The sequence below is a fragment of the Mobula birostris genome, chromosome 30, assembly GCF_030028105.1.
Source record: "Mobula birostris isolate sMobBir1 chromosome 30, sMobBir1.hap1, whole genome shotgun sequence".
NCBI lineage: Eukaryota > Metazoa > Chordata > Chondrichthyes > Myliobatiformes > Myliobatidae > Mobula > Mobula birostris.
The window spans coordinates 35,186,962-35,204,475 of NC_092399.1; the positions used below are offsets into that span (position 1 = coordinate 35,186,962).

Here is a 17,514-nt window from a genome sequence, read left to right on the forward strand (position 1 = left end):
GAATGAAGAGTATACTGACCAACACTAAACTAGGCATGACAACCCGCCTCAGAGTACTGAAATGTTATGTTTATCCAGTTATGTTATATGGTCAGAATGTTGGACAACATCGAGTAACATGAGGAAACGAATTGTAGCAGCAGAGATGTGGTTTTTGAGGAGGATGCAAAGAATATCATGGATGAAACGAATATCTAATGAGGATGTCATGAATAGAGCAAACACAAAAAGAGAAAGAATGTATGAGATCATGAAAAGGCAACATAACTTCATTGGACGTGATTAGGAAAGAGGAGTTAGAATGCAGGGTAATTATGGGAAAGATTGAAAGGAAGAAAGCAAGAGGAAGGCAAAGACAAATGATGATGGAGACAGCAGCCAGAGAACTGGAAATGAATACCAATGATTGATCCACTTGACCCGAAACAGGAGTGTGTGGGTCATGGCAGTCAAAGCTCAAACCGGGCACGGCACCTGATGATGATGATGGCCATAGGTGTTCCATGATTCAGTTCAATCAGAAATGGAGGAACAATTGCTCGATAGCCCAAAAGCTTTGCTTGGACCTGCAGGCTGCGGTCTTCCAGGACACTTTTCCTTCACCTTGCATAGATTCCACTAGCTCGGCTTTGTCAGTGGTTGATCTCTGAGTGGATGCCTGCTTTTGAGGAAAGAATGCTGCCAAGGTGTCTCTACAGAAAACCAGGTAGTATTACACACAGGTCTGTGTCAACTGGGTTATTTATCAACGCAGATTTGTCTCAAATACACAATGTATAAAAAAGTACAGTTGTGTTAGACTCAGAGTGTAATAAAGAATTATACAGGCACTGGAGACCATTTGTAGAGAGCAGTTGTATCAGCTCAACAATTACTTGCTCCAGGTTTTCAAAGTCTGAGAGCCACCACTGATTGGAGGAAAAGGGGATCTCTGATGTCCTGGCAGGGTTCAGTCAGTGCTGGTGCAGAAGCCTCACAAATGAGGAGCCCTTGGAGATGAACTCAGACAGTGATCAGGGTACACTGTGGTGACTGATGGCAGAATTGATAATAGCAAAGTGAGAGCACGTATTTCTGTGTGTCCTGAATGAGGCCTAAATGCAAGTTCACAAGGATGATTCCAGGAATGAAAGGATTATCAGATGAGGAATGTTTAATTACTCTGGGTCTGTACTCGCTGGAATTCAGAAGGATGACGGGGGGATCTCATTGAAACCTTTCGAATGTTGAAAGGCCGTGACAGGGTAGATGTGGAAAAGATGTTTCCCATGGTGGGAGAGTCTAGGACAAGAGGGCACAGCCTCAGGATAGAAGGACGCCCTTTCAAAACAGAGATGCAGAGAAATTTCTTTAGCCAAAGGGTAGTGAATTTGTGGAATTTGTTGCCACATGCAGCTGTGGAGGCCAAGTCTTTGGGTGTATTTAAGGCAGAGATTAATAGGTTCTTGATTGGACATGGCATCAAAGGATGAGAGGGGACTTGATAGAGGTCTACAAGATTATGAGAGGTGTGGATAGGTCGGATAGCCAGTACCTGTTTCCCAGGGCATGGATAGCAAACACCAGAGGGCATATGTACAAAGTGAAGGGAGGGAAGTTTAGGGGAGACATCAGGGGTAAGTTTTTTATACAGAGGGTGGTGGGTGCCTGGAACGACTTGCCAGGGATGGTGGTGGAGGCTGAAACATTAGGGGTATTTAAGAGCCTCTTGGACAGGCACATGGATGAAAGAAAAATAGAGGGTTACGGGGTAGTGTGGGTTTAGTACGTTTTTTTTAAAGGAATATATGGGTCGGCACAACATCGAGGGCCGAAGGGCCTGTACTGTGCTCTAGTATTCTAGTGTCTAGTGTTACAGGGAGAAGGCCGGGAACTGGGGTTGAGGAGGAGATAGGAAAAAATGATCAGTCATGATTGAATGGCGGAGCAGACTCGATCGACCAGATGGCCTAATTCTGCTCCTATGTCTTATGGTCTATGGTCTTATAGTCACTCTGCACTGCCTCTCATTCACATTTTCCACGCTATCCTCCAACACTTTTGGCCTAACAAGATAAACATTCAAATAAATTCAGACTGTTTCACTGCACACGTTTCAGTAGTAACTGTCTGAGGCAGAAGGTTATGGGTATTCTTCAGAATTCCAGATTCAGGATTGTTTAACGTCACTTCCAGTGCACAAGTGTAAGGGCTGCTCAAGATAATTGTTATTCCGGATCCGGTGCAGCACACAAACAAACACAATGAGATAAAGAACACAATAATACAAACACAAGAAATATAAATACATAAATTCCTACAGAGGGCGAAGCAGATAATCGAATTTGGCATCTCCAGCATATTACTGATGGGAGAGCTACACTCTCACACTGATTCTCAGATGGGATGCTGACCTCAAGCCTCATCTACTCTCGTGTGAGGACATAGAAATCCCCCCAGCACCATTCTGAGGAAAGGCAGGAAATTGCTCCCTGAGAATCTGGACAACATTTACCCCTCAATCAGTCTCGATTACAAGATGATTTGTACTTTGGAATGTTACTGGAAATGGGAGCTATTGATCACAGGTTGACTATTGTTTCCCAACGACAGCTGCATTTTTTCTTTTAGTGACCTAAGACCATTACCATGTTCAACAATTGGGTCACCGGAGTTTGTTCTTCCTTTGTTGGCAAGATACTGAGTCATTGGGGTTATTAAAGGTGCACTTCCTTCAATAAAAATATTGATAAAGAGGGCAAGATCAAGTAAGCAGGTGGGAATATTAGTATTAAATTGTTTATTTAAATTAAACCCTTTTGGTTTGAGGTCAGTTGATATACCTGCCCTGAAATTGAGAAAGGAACTTGGAAAAAAATCTTCTCCAGTAAAGTGAGGAATATTTGGTAAATGCCTGTTGACCTACAGAGTGAGATGTGAGGGGTATAGGACCTGGAAGTGCCTAACATTGAACTTGTAACATATTAGACAGGTGACAGGACCTTTAACAGAAGTTAATGAGGTATGTGCTGCACCTTCCCCAAATGCTGTCAGTACTCTCACTGACAGCACTCAGTGTCAACGTCAGAAATGGGCTGAAGTACTTATGATCTCAAAACACTACTCCCATCTCACCGGAGGCACTTGCAGATCCCCAGCTCTCTGGTAGTGGCTGCGTGCATGTGTTTCTCAAAGGGGCAGTCTTGGCTAAATGTGGGTCTCCGGTCCTGTATTAGTTTGATTACAAGATCCCCTTGTTGACAGTTATGTAAGCCTGGGCTGTTGGTTTCTGTGGAGGGGTCGTGCTTTTGATAAGTCCGTGAGGTACCCATCAGTGCTGGGTATACGTAACGTTAACATAATTCAACGTTCATGAGTGTTAAATTGCTGTAGGTCTACTTTTCCTTCTGAGCATTAGTTCTCCATTCTGCCTTTTCTATCCAGCAGGGTAACTCTGTAAAGGCAGCTGGGAATGTATTAACATCTGTGTCTGATGCATTCAGTAAGGCAAAGGGGCTTTCCCAGCCTTTAGCTTTATCTCACTGGCCACCGATTTCAAGAAGGAAAGGAATGAGAAAAGCACTCCATTTGTTTCTTTGAATGCATGCAGTACAAGATTATCCTTACTATTTTACATCTTTGGAATGTCCACCACAGCAATCTAAGTTGTTTTCAGAATTGGTGGGAATAATGGGGACGTGGCCGCAGCATGTGTTTTCCCTCAGCTCGTTGTTATGTGCAGCCCTGAATTGCAGTGGCTTCTACATCCTGAAATTCAGCAGTGTTTGGTGAAGACTCATGAACTTTTCCTCTCTCCCCTTTTCCTCTGCAGGGAGCAAATGGCCAAGCAGGGATTCCAGGACCTCCTGGTCCTCAGGGCAAACCTGTGAGTATCTGTGCTTGTTTATTAATCAGTTCGAAACAGGTCAACTCAGAACAGCCGCACAAGAAGGCCAGTGGGAAACTGAGCCTTCAGGCACTGAGTTGTTTTCCCAAATGTTCTAAGCCGCCTGTTTTCATGATTACTTGTGAAAGATTCAGGAAACTTTGGGAAATATGCATCAGGCAATTAGGTATTTAGAGTAATTGAGTGGAATGTTTTGAGAATGGCTTTCAGGACAAAGGAAGAGTACTTTCTGACCTGTACAAAAAGGACGGGTTGCACTAGAATCCTAGGGAGACCAATATCCTGGTGGGGAGATTTGCACAGGCTACTGAGGTTACTTTAATCTAGAATGGTTGGGGGGTGGGAATCAAATCGAAGAGACTGGGAGGGAGGAGGTTAGTTCACAAATAGAGAAAGCTAGTAGACAGTGTGTGAGGGAGGATAGGCAGGGGACAGAGATTGGGAGCACTCAGACCGAAGATGTAGGGGAGAAGGAAGAAAAACGTAACAAAGTTCTTTGCTCCATTAAGGGCAAACAGAGAGTTAGAGGTGGAGAGTTTCTTAAATGCATCTATTTTAATGCTAGGAACATTGTAAGAAAGGTGGATGAGCTTAGAGCATGGATTGATATCTGGAAATATGATGTAGCTATTAGTGAAACATGGTTGCAGGAGGGGTGTGATTGGCAACTAAATATTCCTGGGTTTTGTTGCTTCAGGTGTGATAGAATAGGAGGGGCAAGAGGGGGAGGTGTTGCATTGCTTGTCAGAGAAGATATTACAGCGGTGCTCTGGCAGGATAGATTAGAGGGCTCGTCTAGGGAGGCTATTTGGGTGGAATTGAGGAATAGGAAAGGTGTTGTGCCGCTTATAGGGGTGTATTATAGACCACCTAATGGCGAGTGAGAACTGGAGGAGCAAATTTGTAAAGAGATAGCAGACATTTGTAGTAAGCACAAGGTTGTGGTTGTGGGAGATTTTAATTTTCCACACATTGACCGGGAAGCCCATTCTGTAAAACAGCTGGATGGTTTAGAGTTTGTCAAATGTGTGCAATATAGTTTTTTGCAGCAATATGTAGAGGTACCAACTAGAGAAGGGGCAGTGTTGGATCTCCTGTTAGGGAATGAGATAGGTCAGGTGACGGAGGTATGTGTTGGAGAGCACTTCGGGTCCAGTGATCACAATGCCATTAGTTTCAATATAATTATAGAGAAGGATAGGACTGGACTCAGGGTTGAGATTTTTGATTGGAGAAAGGCTAACTTTGAGGAGATGCGAAAGAATTTAGAAGCAGTGGATTGGGACGATTTGTTTTATGGGAAAGATGTAGTAGAGAAATGGAGGTCATTTAAAGGTGAAATTTTGAGGGTACAGGATCTTTATGTTCCTGTTAGGTTGAAAGGTTAAAAATTTGAGAGAGCCATGGTTTTCAAGGGATATTGGAAACTTGGTTCGGAAAAAGAGGGGGATCTACAATAAAAATAGGCAGCTTGGAGTAAATGAGGTGCTCGAGGAATATTAAAGAATGTAAAAAGAATCTTAAGAAAGAAATTAGAAAAGCTAAAAGAAGATGCTTTGGCAAGTAAGGTGAAAATAAATCCAAAGGGTTTCTACAGTTATATTAATAGCAAAAGAATAGTGAGGGATAAAATTGGTCCCTTAGAGAATCAGAGTGGACGGATATGTGACAAGGTTCCACACGGAAGGTTAGTTAGGAAGGTTCAATCGTTAGGTATTAGTATTGAAGTAGTAAAATGGATTCAGCAGTGGCTGGATGGGAGATGCCAGGGAGTAGTGGTGGATAACTGTGTGTCAGATTGGAGGCCGGTGACTAGTGGTGTGCCTCTGGGATCTGTACTGGGTCCAATGTTGTTTGTCATATATATTAGTGATCTGGATGATGGGGTGGTAAATTGGATTAGTAAGTATGCAGATGATACTAAGATAGGTGGCATTGTGGTTAATGAAGTAGGTTTTCAAAGCTTGCAGAGAGATTTAGGCCAGTTAGAAGAGTGGGCTGAAAAATGGCAGATGGAGCTTAATGCTGAAAAATATGAGATGCTACATTTTGGTAGGACTAATCAAAATAGGACATACATGGTAAATGGTAGGGCATTGAAGAATGCAGTAGAACAGAGGGATCTAGGAATAATGGTGCATAGTTCCCTGAAGGTGGAATCACATGTGGATAGGATGGTGAAGAAAGCTTTTGGTATGCTGGCCTTTATTAGACAGAGCATTGAGTATAAGAGTTGGGATGTAATTTTGAAATTGTATAAGGCATTGGTGAGGCCAAATTTGGAGTATTGTGTACAGTTCTGGTCACTGAATTATAGGAAGATGTCAATAAAACTGAGAGAGTACAGAGGAGGTTTACTAAAATATTGCCAGGGTTTCATCTCCTATGTTACAGAGAAAGGTTGAACAAGTTAGGTCTTTATTCTTTGGAGCGTAGAAGGTTGAGGGGGGACTTGATAGAGATATTTAAAATTATGAGGGGGATAGGCTTTTTCCATTGAGAGTGGGAGAGATTCAAACAAGAGGATATAAGTTGAGAGTTAAAGGGCAAAAGTTTAGGGGTAACATGAGGGGGAACTTCTTTACTCAGAGACTGGTGGCTGTGTGGAACGAGCTTCCAGCAGAAGTGGTTGAGGCACGTTAAATTGGATAGATGTATGGACAGGAAAGGAATGGAGGGTTATGGGCTGAGTGCAGGTCGGTGGAACTAGGTGAGGGTAAGAGTTTGGCACGGACAAGAAGGGCCAAGATGGCCTGTTTCCGTGCTGTAATTGTTATATGTTATATGGTTACTTTCAGGAGGAAAGAGATATACGTGAGATCATAGTGTTTATTGTAAGAATGATTGGTATCATCTACCCCATAGGTAGACCAAAGGATGGTACAGTATGTATTTGAGGAAATGACAGGAGTGTGCAAAGTTCCCACACTTCACATCCCTCCACGTCCATAGATCCCTCAAAGTTGCTGCACAAGTTAACACGGTGGTTAAGAAGGCGTTTGGTCTGTTGACCTTCATTAGTTGAGGGATTGATTTCAAAAGTCACAAGGTGATGTTACAGCTCTATAAAACTCTGGTTAGACCACACTTGGAATATTGTGTGCAGTTCTGATCACCTAAGGAAGGCTTCAGAGAGGATGCACAGAATGTTGCCTGGATTAGGGAGCAGGTCTTATGAGGATAAGTTAAGTGAGCTAGGGCTTTTCCCTTTGGAGCAAAGGAGGATGAGAGGAGCAGATACATCAGGAAACTGGCTCACACCAGGGGGCATAATTGTAAGATGTTTGGAGGAATGTATGGAGAGGAATATGAGAAATGTGAATGGTGGTTGCATGAAATGTTCTGCCAGGGATGCTGGTAGTGGCAGATACATTATAGATTGGCACTGGATGATAGAAAAATGGAAGTCTACATAGGAGAGAAGGGTTCAATCGATCTTAGAGTAGTTTAAAGGTCAGCACAACATCATGGGCTGAAGGGCTGTTCTATGTTCTAAGCAATGTGACTCTTCTAAAGATTCCTTCAGGACTGTACCTTGGAGAGAGAACCCTCAGGGACAGGACCCTGGGGAGAGTCGGTTCCCCGAGGGACTGTACCCTGGGGAGAGTTGGTTCCCTCAGGGACTGTACCCTGGGGAGAGTTGGTTCCCCCAGGGACAGGACCCTGGGGCGAGTCGGTTCCCCGAGGGACTGTACCCTGGGGAGAGTCGGTTCCCCGAGGGACTGTACCCGGGGGAGAGTCGGCTCCCCTAGGGACTGTAGCTTGAGGAGAGTCGGTTCCCCCAGGGACTGTACCCTGGGGAGAGTCAGTACCTTTGAGTCTGTAACCCAGGGTGAGTCAGCATCTTCAGGAACTGTACCCAGGAGACAATCAGTACCTTTGGGAACTGAACTCTGAAGACAGTCAGAATCCTCAGGTACTGTATCCTGAGGAGAGTCAGTACCTCCGGGGATTGTACCCAGTGGAGAGTTGGTACACTTAGGGACTGAACCCCAGGGAGATTCAGAACCCACAGGAACTGAACCCCGGGGAGATTCAGAACCCACAGGAACTGTACCCCAGGGAGAGCCGGTACCTCCAAGGATTGTACCCTGGGAAGATTTGACCCCTTTGTGTGAATGAATAGAAAGGCAATTGAAAATAAATCATATTATAGTTTCTACTACAACATCCATCTGTTCCCCTGCAGTAATTAATCAATGACGTTTCCTTTGCCAGGGTTTATCAGGGCAGCCCGGTCAGAAGGGAGCCGCTGGAGCCACGGTAACTGAACTTTCGTCAAACCTTTCCATTAAAGGCACAACTGAATGAAATATGCTGTCCATTTCATCTGGTATCTATTCCGAAACCAATGTGGATGTGTCTGTGTGGATTCCAGTCTCCATGGGAGTTGGCTGTGCCCTTGGCTTGCCTGCCAGGAGCGCAGCTGGCCTTCTGCCTCTGTAAGAAGACTGTACATTCTCCCCATGACCATGTGGGTTTCCTTTGGGTGGTTCAGCTTCCACCCACAACCCAGAGACGTATGAGGTAGGAGGTCAATTGGTCACATGGGTGTAATTAGGCAGCAGAAGCTGGTTGGACCGAAAGGGCCTGTGACCGTGCTATATCTCTAAAGAAATAAAAAGGAGCTAACCAATCGTACCCACTCTCCCAAACTGACCAATCATACCCACTCTCCCAAACTGACCAATCGTACCCACTCTCCCACACTCACCAATTGTACCCACTCTCCCACACTGACCGATCGTACCCACTCTCCCACACTCACCAATTGTACCCACTCTCCCACACTGACCAATCGTACCCACTCTCCCACACTCACCGATCGTACCCACTCTCCCACACTGACCAATTGTACCCACTCTCCCACACTGACCGATCGTACCCACTCTCCCACACTCACCGATCGTACCCACTCTCCCAAACTGACCAATCATACCCACTCTCCCACACTGACCGATCGTACCCACTCTCCCACACTCACCGATCGTACCCACTCTCCCAAACTGACCAATCGTACCCACTCTCCCACACTCACCGATCGTACCCACTCTCCCACACTGACCGATCGAACCCACTCTCCCACACTGACCAATCGTACCCACTCTCCCACACTGACCGATCGAACCCACTCTCCCACACTCACCGATCGTACCCACTCTCCCAAACTGACCAATCGTACCCACTCTCCCACACTCACCAATCGTACCCACTCTCCCACACTGACCAATCGTACCCACTCTCCCACACTGACCAATCGTACCCACTCTCCCACACTGACCGATCGAACCCACTCTCCCACACTCACCGATCGTACCCACTCTCCCACACTGACCAATCGTACCCACTCTCCCACACTCACCGATCGTACCCACTCTCCCACACTGACCGATCGAACCCACTCTCCCACACTCACCGATCGTACCCACTCTCCCACAGTGACCGATCGTACCCACTCTCCCACACTCACCAATTGTACTCACTCTCCCACACTGACCAATTGTACCCACTCTCCCACACTCACCAATTGTACCCACTCTCCCACACTGACCAATCGTACCCACTCTCCCACACTCACCGATCGTACCCACTCTCCCACACTGACCGATCGTACCCACTCTCCCACACTCACCGATCGTACCCACTCTCCCACACTGACCAATCATACCCACTCTCCCACACTCACCAATCGTACCCACTCTCCCACACTCACCAATTGTACCCACTCTCCCACACTGACCAAGCGTACCCACTCTCCCACACTGACCAATCATACCCACTCTCCCACACTTTCCCTGCAGCCCTGAGAATTCCCACTTTCAAGCAAAGCTCCAGTTTCAGTTCTGATGAAGGGTGATCGAACTAAGATTTTATCTCTGTTCTTCTTCACACAGATGTGGCCTGACCTGACGAGTGTTTCCATTGCATTATTTAGATTTTCAGCATCCACAGATATTTTTGATTTCCATTTCTAGCTGCAATGATTGGCAGTGGTGTTGGTCACTGTCAGGACTTACCACTTACAGGAACGATTCCTTTTCCCTTCCACTGCAGTGGATATTAATTCCAAAGGTGTAACAGCTCCTTTGAAAACTGCCACATTCTGATGTTCCTTGTCATTTAAAACCAATTATACTGAGGAACTGTACGCCTACAGTAGGTTCTATGAAGTCCATGAATTATTTCCTTAGAGGGAAATGCAGGTTGGTCTAACGTAGACATGAGGTGTAGGTGTACTCTGAGCTTGCTCTACCACTCAACATGATCATCCCAAGTTCATAGAATCATGCAGTCACAAAATGGATGTGGACTTCATCTTTCCAATACACACTGGCAATCAAGCTCACAGTACATTAATCCCAGTCATCATCTCCACATTTCCATCAACTCAACCACCTCCCCCACCCCACACAAACACACACACACACACACACACACTTGCAAACAAGCACATACACAAACTCATGCAAACACACACACAAGCAGGCACAAACACACACACACACACACACACACCCACCAGGGGCAATTTACACATGTTAATTACCCTGCTGACCTCTGTATTGTTTGGATGTGGGAGGAGACTGGAGTGGCTACAGTGTGTGAAGCCCACCTGGTTACAGGCAGAAAGTGCAAATTCCACACAAGCAAGGACGGGGCAGATGGACCAGTGAGGCAACAGCTTCAGCCGTCCAATTACCCCCATGTGACCAATTTTCCGGCATTCGATCCATTGTCACCTAATCCGCTTAGCCATTCAAACTCTATTTTAGCTACCTTCTGAAACAGAGATTTCCACCGATTCACTAGTCCCCGAGCAAAGGAATTTCCCTCATCCTATGAGGTCCCACCATGGAGATCATTGTTCTTGTAAGTCATCTGACTACTCCCATCATTCTATGGACTCTCTTGTTCTTCCTCCTGGGTCATCCTTCTGAGCTGTGCATGCACGTCCTTGAACAAAGTGGGCAACACTTGTCTTAATGGTGATTGTGAGTTGGGACTTACAGGGCTCTGCTTTAACATGGCAAAATTCATGGCGTCTGGCACTAGGAATCAAATTCAAGAAGGACCATTATAAGTAAAGTAATTTTTTTTGTCACAGCAGCTCCCTATTGGCTCACTGCACCCCCACCCGGCCCATCAGATATGACCACCAGTGACTGACCCACTCTAGATCTTCAACCCAATGTTGACATCATCTGCAGCACAAACAATTTCCAGCTGATTCCCAGTTCGGTCTAGCACCAAGTGACCCATCCTATCATAGCAATCTTCAAAATGGCAGACTTCAGGGCAATCCCATTCCTGACCATCTCCAGGATGGACTTTGAAAACTGATCTCCAGATTGAACGTCATTCACTATCAGTCCCAACACCCCAGCCTGATTACCTGGCCTGATGCACAAGGCACCATATCCACCGACGGATGTCACCACACTCTCCCAACCTAGACTTCATAGCCCATGATCCATCTACTCCCACCCCAGAACACACACCATGATCCACAGAACAATTCCTTGTACATGGTTTCTCTCCTGCGATCCACAGTATTTCTAAGTCTTTATAGTCCCAGAGGGCTGATTTATAGCCTGAGCATCTGCCCTGACCTCCTTCGTCTGCCTGTTTTGGTCTGTCATTGGATAGACCACACTGATTGCATGTGTGCATGCCCCACACCTGACTCCGAAAGCAACTGCTCTCTCTCCTGAGATCTGTCAAGACAAGAAATTAGCAGATATATTGAGCTCAAAACTTCCTCAAAGAAACATTTTTGTATATGAATATATTCTACTGATATTTGGGAGCTCAAAACTGGCCATTTGATCAGATACAACAGATGCAAAATGCTGGAGGAACTCAGCAGGTCAGGCAGCATCTATTGCAGGGAACAAACAGTTAATGTTTTGGGCTGAGACCCTTCATCCCAGTCCGAAATGTTGACTGTTTATTTCCCTCTACAGATACTGCCGACTTGCTGAGTTCCTCCAGCATTTTGAGTGTGTTGCTTGAGTTCCGTATCTCTTGTATTTACACTTTGAACAGATGTTTGATTCCTCTATAACTTCATTCCATTGTGTCTTACAATACTCCTGGGAGGAGTCCTGGAATATTTTACCCCTTTGTTACTGTTTTCTCTGAATAAATGTCTATTTTTTAAAAAAATTGGTTGATAGTATTCTCTTCAGTAACTGATGGTATTTTTGTAATAGGGTGAAAGTGGTGTGCGAGGAATGACGGGTTTGTCTGGTCCCCCAGGTAAAATGGTAAGGAAAGCACCATTTGTTCTGATTCACCTTGCTGCTGCCTCTGTTACAACTTTCTGTCTGTGGCCTGAAGTAGGTGGAAAGTTAATTGTGTGTGTGTGTTGACAGGGTGAGCCTGGACCTCAAGGGGAGATTGGCCCTCCAGGACCTGTGGGCCTGAGGGTGAGTGTGCACACATTTGAAGATTTACTAGCGCTAAGGTGGGAACTGATGCTGTGGTAGCTGCAGCAGGCCTTCACAAGTACGTCCTGACCCAGGGTTTTGAGGGGGTCAGGTCACATCCATCTGAGCCTACGTGTCAAGTTTGTGTTGGCGTTGGGCTCTACGAGCTCCAGTACATAGCACGTTGCTCCATGGTTCCCAGTGTAAGGTGGCTGAGGTTGAAGGATGGGGTGAGTAGGTGGGATTGGGGTCTATAAGGTTGGGTGGGTTGACATTAAGGGAAATGATAGAGATGGTGGGAGGTTTTGAAGGTCACTCCCAACACATCTATCCTCACCGTTTACTGCTTTCTCATTCTAACATGATTCTCCTCCTTATTTATTTATTTATTCATTTATTTAATTCCCCACTGATTTCTCTGCTGGCTTACTTCCAGTTCTGGGAACATTATTTCTGGAGAGTGGAGCAATCTGGGAGGACCAACAGCTCTAGACACTGGGTGATGATTGAATGTACAGAGGCCATGTCGAACTGCTGCAGCCTCTCCTGTCCTTGTGGTGTATGTGCCATTCACAGTGGGAGTGCATCATACACAGAGGGATACAGCACTCCATCCCCACTGATGCTAACCAGGGTCCTGGTGATGAACTTCCTTCCCCTTGACCTAAACCTCAGCTCTAGCAAAGGTTTCTTCGAGAAAATGTTTCAAAACGTTTCTTCCCGAAGATTGATCTAAGTCTTTCCTGTCTCAACAACTCACCCTCCAATGCAGCTCTGTGGGGTTCCGCTAAACCCCTTTTGCTAATGCAATGATGGCTTGGAGATGGGGATTGGGAGGAGTGGGTTGGGGCAGGGAGGCAACTAAAGCATGACTGTATTATGGGTGCATCTCTTTCATAGGTGTGAATTGTACATTTGATACATTTGTTATGAACTGCACAAACCTTCTTTATACTATGCTCTCTTTATTTAAAAAAGCAATAAAAAATATTTGAAATGAAACAACTCACCCTGATGGCCTCAGCTGTGGTGTAGATCAGAGTAAGGTGTCTCACGCTTTACGTTACCAACACTCAGGACAAAACCAAGAAAACATCCTCTTGAACTGCTGAAGTCACGAGCTAATACTTTTGACCCGACGTGACTGCAGGACCCCTTTGCTCAGATATTGAGCCCACTGATGTTTGCCACTCAGATAACGACAGTATTTGACTGAATGTGTTTCTCTCCCATCAGGGTGACAGAGGAATGCCTGGTGAAAGCGGTCCCCCAGGGCCCAGAGGCAAGGCTGTAAGTACTGAAAATCAGCCGGCTCTAATGGAGAGGGACATTCATACAGCTGGCAGGAAAGTCAGAGACAGAATCATATCCACATACCTGCAGTATTTTTGGTCTCTATTCTTCAAAAATTTAGTGTGGTTTCAATTAAATATGAAAAGGAAGTTCAGTCTTTTAATTTGAGTAAAGTTGTGCTTTAATTTTTGATGGTGATGGAAAGGCGTGGTCATAAAGAGAGTAGTGTTTGTTTTTTTAGAAGGCCACGTTTGAACTTGCTGTCTTGCTCAGGGAGCTTTGTTCAAAAGGAATTGGGCTGAGGGGAACCGAGACAAATCTCCTGCTGTAATTTCAAAGCTTCCCCCAAATGATCTGGTTTTCCACCTTCCTCCACAGCTTGTAAGAAGTGCCCTGTTGAGTCCTGTAGGTTCTAGTCAGCTGCCGGTGGGGGACAGGTCTCTGTGTCAGGATTTCCTGTGTCGTGCTGAGATGGGACTGAATTTGACACAGAAAATGGAGAACACGGAGTGAGCAGCTGAATTAAAAGAAGTGTTTGTTGAATGGAATTGGAAACATCGAGGTGTTTAAGGGCTGTCTGGAAATGACACAGGTTTTGTTTGGCACAGAGGGAGACAGGAAATTTCTATTTTTCTTCAAATGCTCAATTAGCTGACAGTTTGCTGACATTTTCCACAGCCTTGGCTCACTGGTATCTCTGTGAATCACCTGCACTGTTCAGCTGAGCACTGATTGGAGGGTCATTTGTCCAGGGCCCATTCTCATACTCAGTCTTACTTGTGCTGACTGTAACAATCTGGTCCTATTTTCAACTGTGCACCAGGCACAGCCAAGTGCTGAGTGGTGAGGATACCCTGGGCTTACCCCTCGTGTCTGATCCTGTTTCAAACCAGTTGCCATTTGTTTCATTCACATTAGTTCACCCTACCTCTGAACCGTAGACACTATCGACCCGAACTCTCACTTGTGATCTGAACCAGCTCCCTTATTCTGCCATTCCTGTTGTATGATCTGTGATTTGTTCTGTATGATCAGTAGGCAAGACAAGCTTTTCACTGTATCTTGGTACGGGTAACAATAATAAACCAATTCTAGTTCCAGTTCCACTGGTTCAGATTTTCGGATTTAGAACAGCACAGGAGCCTGATGGCCCATAATGTTGTGCCAAACCAGCTAAAATTAAAAAAAAAACAAAACTATCCCTCCTACCTACACAATGTCAATATCCCTCCATCTTCCTCTAAATGTCCCTTAAAAGCCTCAAATGTATTTGCCTCTACCTCCGCACTAGGCAGCGCATTCCAGGCATCCACCACTCTCTGAGTAAAAAACTTACCCCTCATATCCCCTTTGAACCTACCCCCTCTCACCTTCAATGCCTGCCCTCTGGTGTGAGACATTTCAACCCTGGGAAACTGATAGTCCCTGTCTACTCAATCTATGCCTCTCATAATCTTATAAACCTGTATCAGCCTCCACCGCTCCAGAGGAAACAACCCCAGTTTGTCCAGCCTCTCGTGATAGCACACACTCTCTAAACCAGGCAGAATCCTGGTAAATCTCTCCTGCACCCTCTCCAAAGCCTTCCTGATACAGTACACAGTATTTATTTATAACCTGTACATGGAAACATACAGTGAAATGTGTTGTTTCTGTTTGCGTTGACAACCAACACACCTAAGGATGTGCAAGTGTCACCACACATTCCGGCACCAACATAGCAAGCCCATGACGTTCAGCAGGACAATACAGAACACAACAAAACCGAGCAAACCAATCAACAAAGTAACCACAGTGAAACAAGCCCCATTCCTCCCCCCCCCATGCAAATACACAGTCCTCTAAGCCCAGGACTGACTGTCCTCTTCATCCTCCTGCCTCCAGGGAGCTCATGGGTTTGCAGACACTGGGCCCCAACTTCCCTAGCAGACTCACAAGGTTTTACACTCCTTCATGTTGCGTTCCAGACATAACACAATGCCTTGTCAAAGGGACCTCTCCCTATTTGTCAGCTGAATTGTGGCAGCACCACGTGTTTCTGCTGATTGTGACTGAGTAGGGGACTCCGTGCTGTGAGAATGGAGCAGACCACAGACACACCAATACTCTAGGCTGTCCTGGAGTGACCAGAGAGATGGGCAGTTCAGCAGAATTAGGATTAGGATTTTGTTCCTGGTGGAGAGCATGTCCAAAGATTTCCAAGCAATGAAAGTACCCACAGTGATCAACTGCACTTCCTAGGAAGAACAGATTACAATGGATTAACACCACAAAAGGCCAGCTGCTGGAAGGGTTTATTTTGGGAGGAGTCAGGACTCGGAGGTAAATTCTGTTCTGAGCCACACATAAAATGCTGAAAGAACTCAGCAGGTCATGCAGCATCCATGGAAGGGAATAAAAAATCAATGTTTCGGGCCAACCCCTTCATCAGGACTGTTTATTCCCTCCATAAGAGCTGCCTGACCTGCGAAGTTCCTCCAACATTTTGTGTGTTGCTCTGGATTTCCAGCATCTGTAGAATCCTTTGTGTTTGAAACTCATTTGTGATCTGACTTTGTATTAGGTAGAATCATGAGTAACCTTCACCCTGTCCTGGAACAAGCCCATATGAGCCACGGCAATGAGCAACAAGCTGGTCTTCATGAGTGACAAGTGAAGTAATTAGTCATTTTACTAACTAATGTTACCTTACAATAGGCATCATGCTCCCACAATAATTCAGTACATTTTAGTTCATGTAGACATGCTGTGATGCTCTTTGACTCTATGAATCCAGCACTTTAATAGTGTCATCTGCAATTCCTCTCCCCAACATGCTTCTTGCAGTGTTACTCAGTCCTCTGAGTGTCCCAGCCAAGAAAAGATGCTCCAAAAAAAAGTGCAGTCCTGTTATAGATGTTCCAGTCAGTTGACCGAACAAGCATAGAATCAAGACCAGGTTGCAATTCATTGTGAAGGGAGCTAACATGTGTCAGTTGTGTAAGCTTTCCTATTGTGCCAGATTATTATTATTATTATTGGGTGGTGTCATTCCAAATACAATGACATATTCAGTGTCAGAACCAACAAAGCCTTTATCTGCAAATCACAGCCCCTCTGAACAAATACAGCGTCAACAACTTCCAAGAGCTCTTCTAGGACAAGATAGCCTGTTTGCTTGGTACACCATCTGCCACTAGTGTACGGTGCTGGAAATGAGTACCATTGAGAAAATGGGCAGTACTCACTCACCTAGGTTACCCCGGCTTTACTTCCCAAACCCACAGCCTCTGCTACCAAGGACAAGGCAGCAGGTGCATGGGGAACACCACCATCTGCAGGTTCCCCTCTAAGTCATGGACCAAACTCACTTGGAAATGCATTGCAGTTCCTTTATTGTTAGCACAGCTAAGTCCTGGAACTCCTCACTCACCAGAGGATCTCTGTTGTGCTCCAAGAAGGTGGCTCACTTTCTCCTTCTCAGAGCCAGAGATGGTCAAGGTCTTAGCGGTTTCCACAACTCCTGTGTGGAAAGACCACCTACTCAAGTCACCAAGAGAAAGTTAGAGGAAAGCCCAACTTAGCAGATAGAAACCATCAGCAATGTGTGATGGAACTTGAGAAAGTTTTTTTTCCTCCAGTTCTGTGGGCTGGAAGTTGCAGTCAACACCTTCATTTTCCAATATCCACAGGAGCCATACCGCCTTTATTGTTACCCATATCGAAGAGGCCACACAATCAAAAACAATTTTCCTGCTACCTCTGTCATTGAAGAACACTTTATCCTCAGTATTTTGTCTCAAACCTCGGTGCTCGTAGACAGACTACAGCGGAAATCAGACGGGTGGGCATTTAAATAGCCCGCCAATTCCCCTGGCCTACTGCTTTCCCACCAGTCCTACTGCTGGCCTGTCACTTCGAGCAAAG

General features: G+C 45.5%; 1 protein-coding gene across 2 annotated transcripts in view; it reads left to right on the forward strand.

Annotated features, from left to right (window-relative positions):
* The window catches only part of col9a2 (procollagen, type IX, alpha 2), a 146,719-nt gene that overhangs the window by 106,645 nt on the left and 22,560 nt on the right, over nt 1-17,514 (forward strand). For both annotated transcript variants that reach the window (XM_072247131.1, XM_072247133.1), the window contains exons 20-24: nt 3,812-3,865; nt 8,105-8,149; nt 12,100-12,153; nt 12,262-12,315; nt 13,552-13,605. In XM_072247131.1, coding sequence (XP_072103232.1) covers nt 3,812-3,865; nt 8,105-8,149; nt 12,100-12,153; nt 12,262-12,315; nt 13,552-13,605 — 261 coding nt within the window. The remainder of the gene's footprint in view (nt 1-3,811; nt 3,866-8,104; nt 8,150-12,099; nt 12,154-12,261; nt 12,316-13,551; nt 13,606-17,514) is intronic.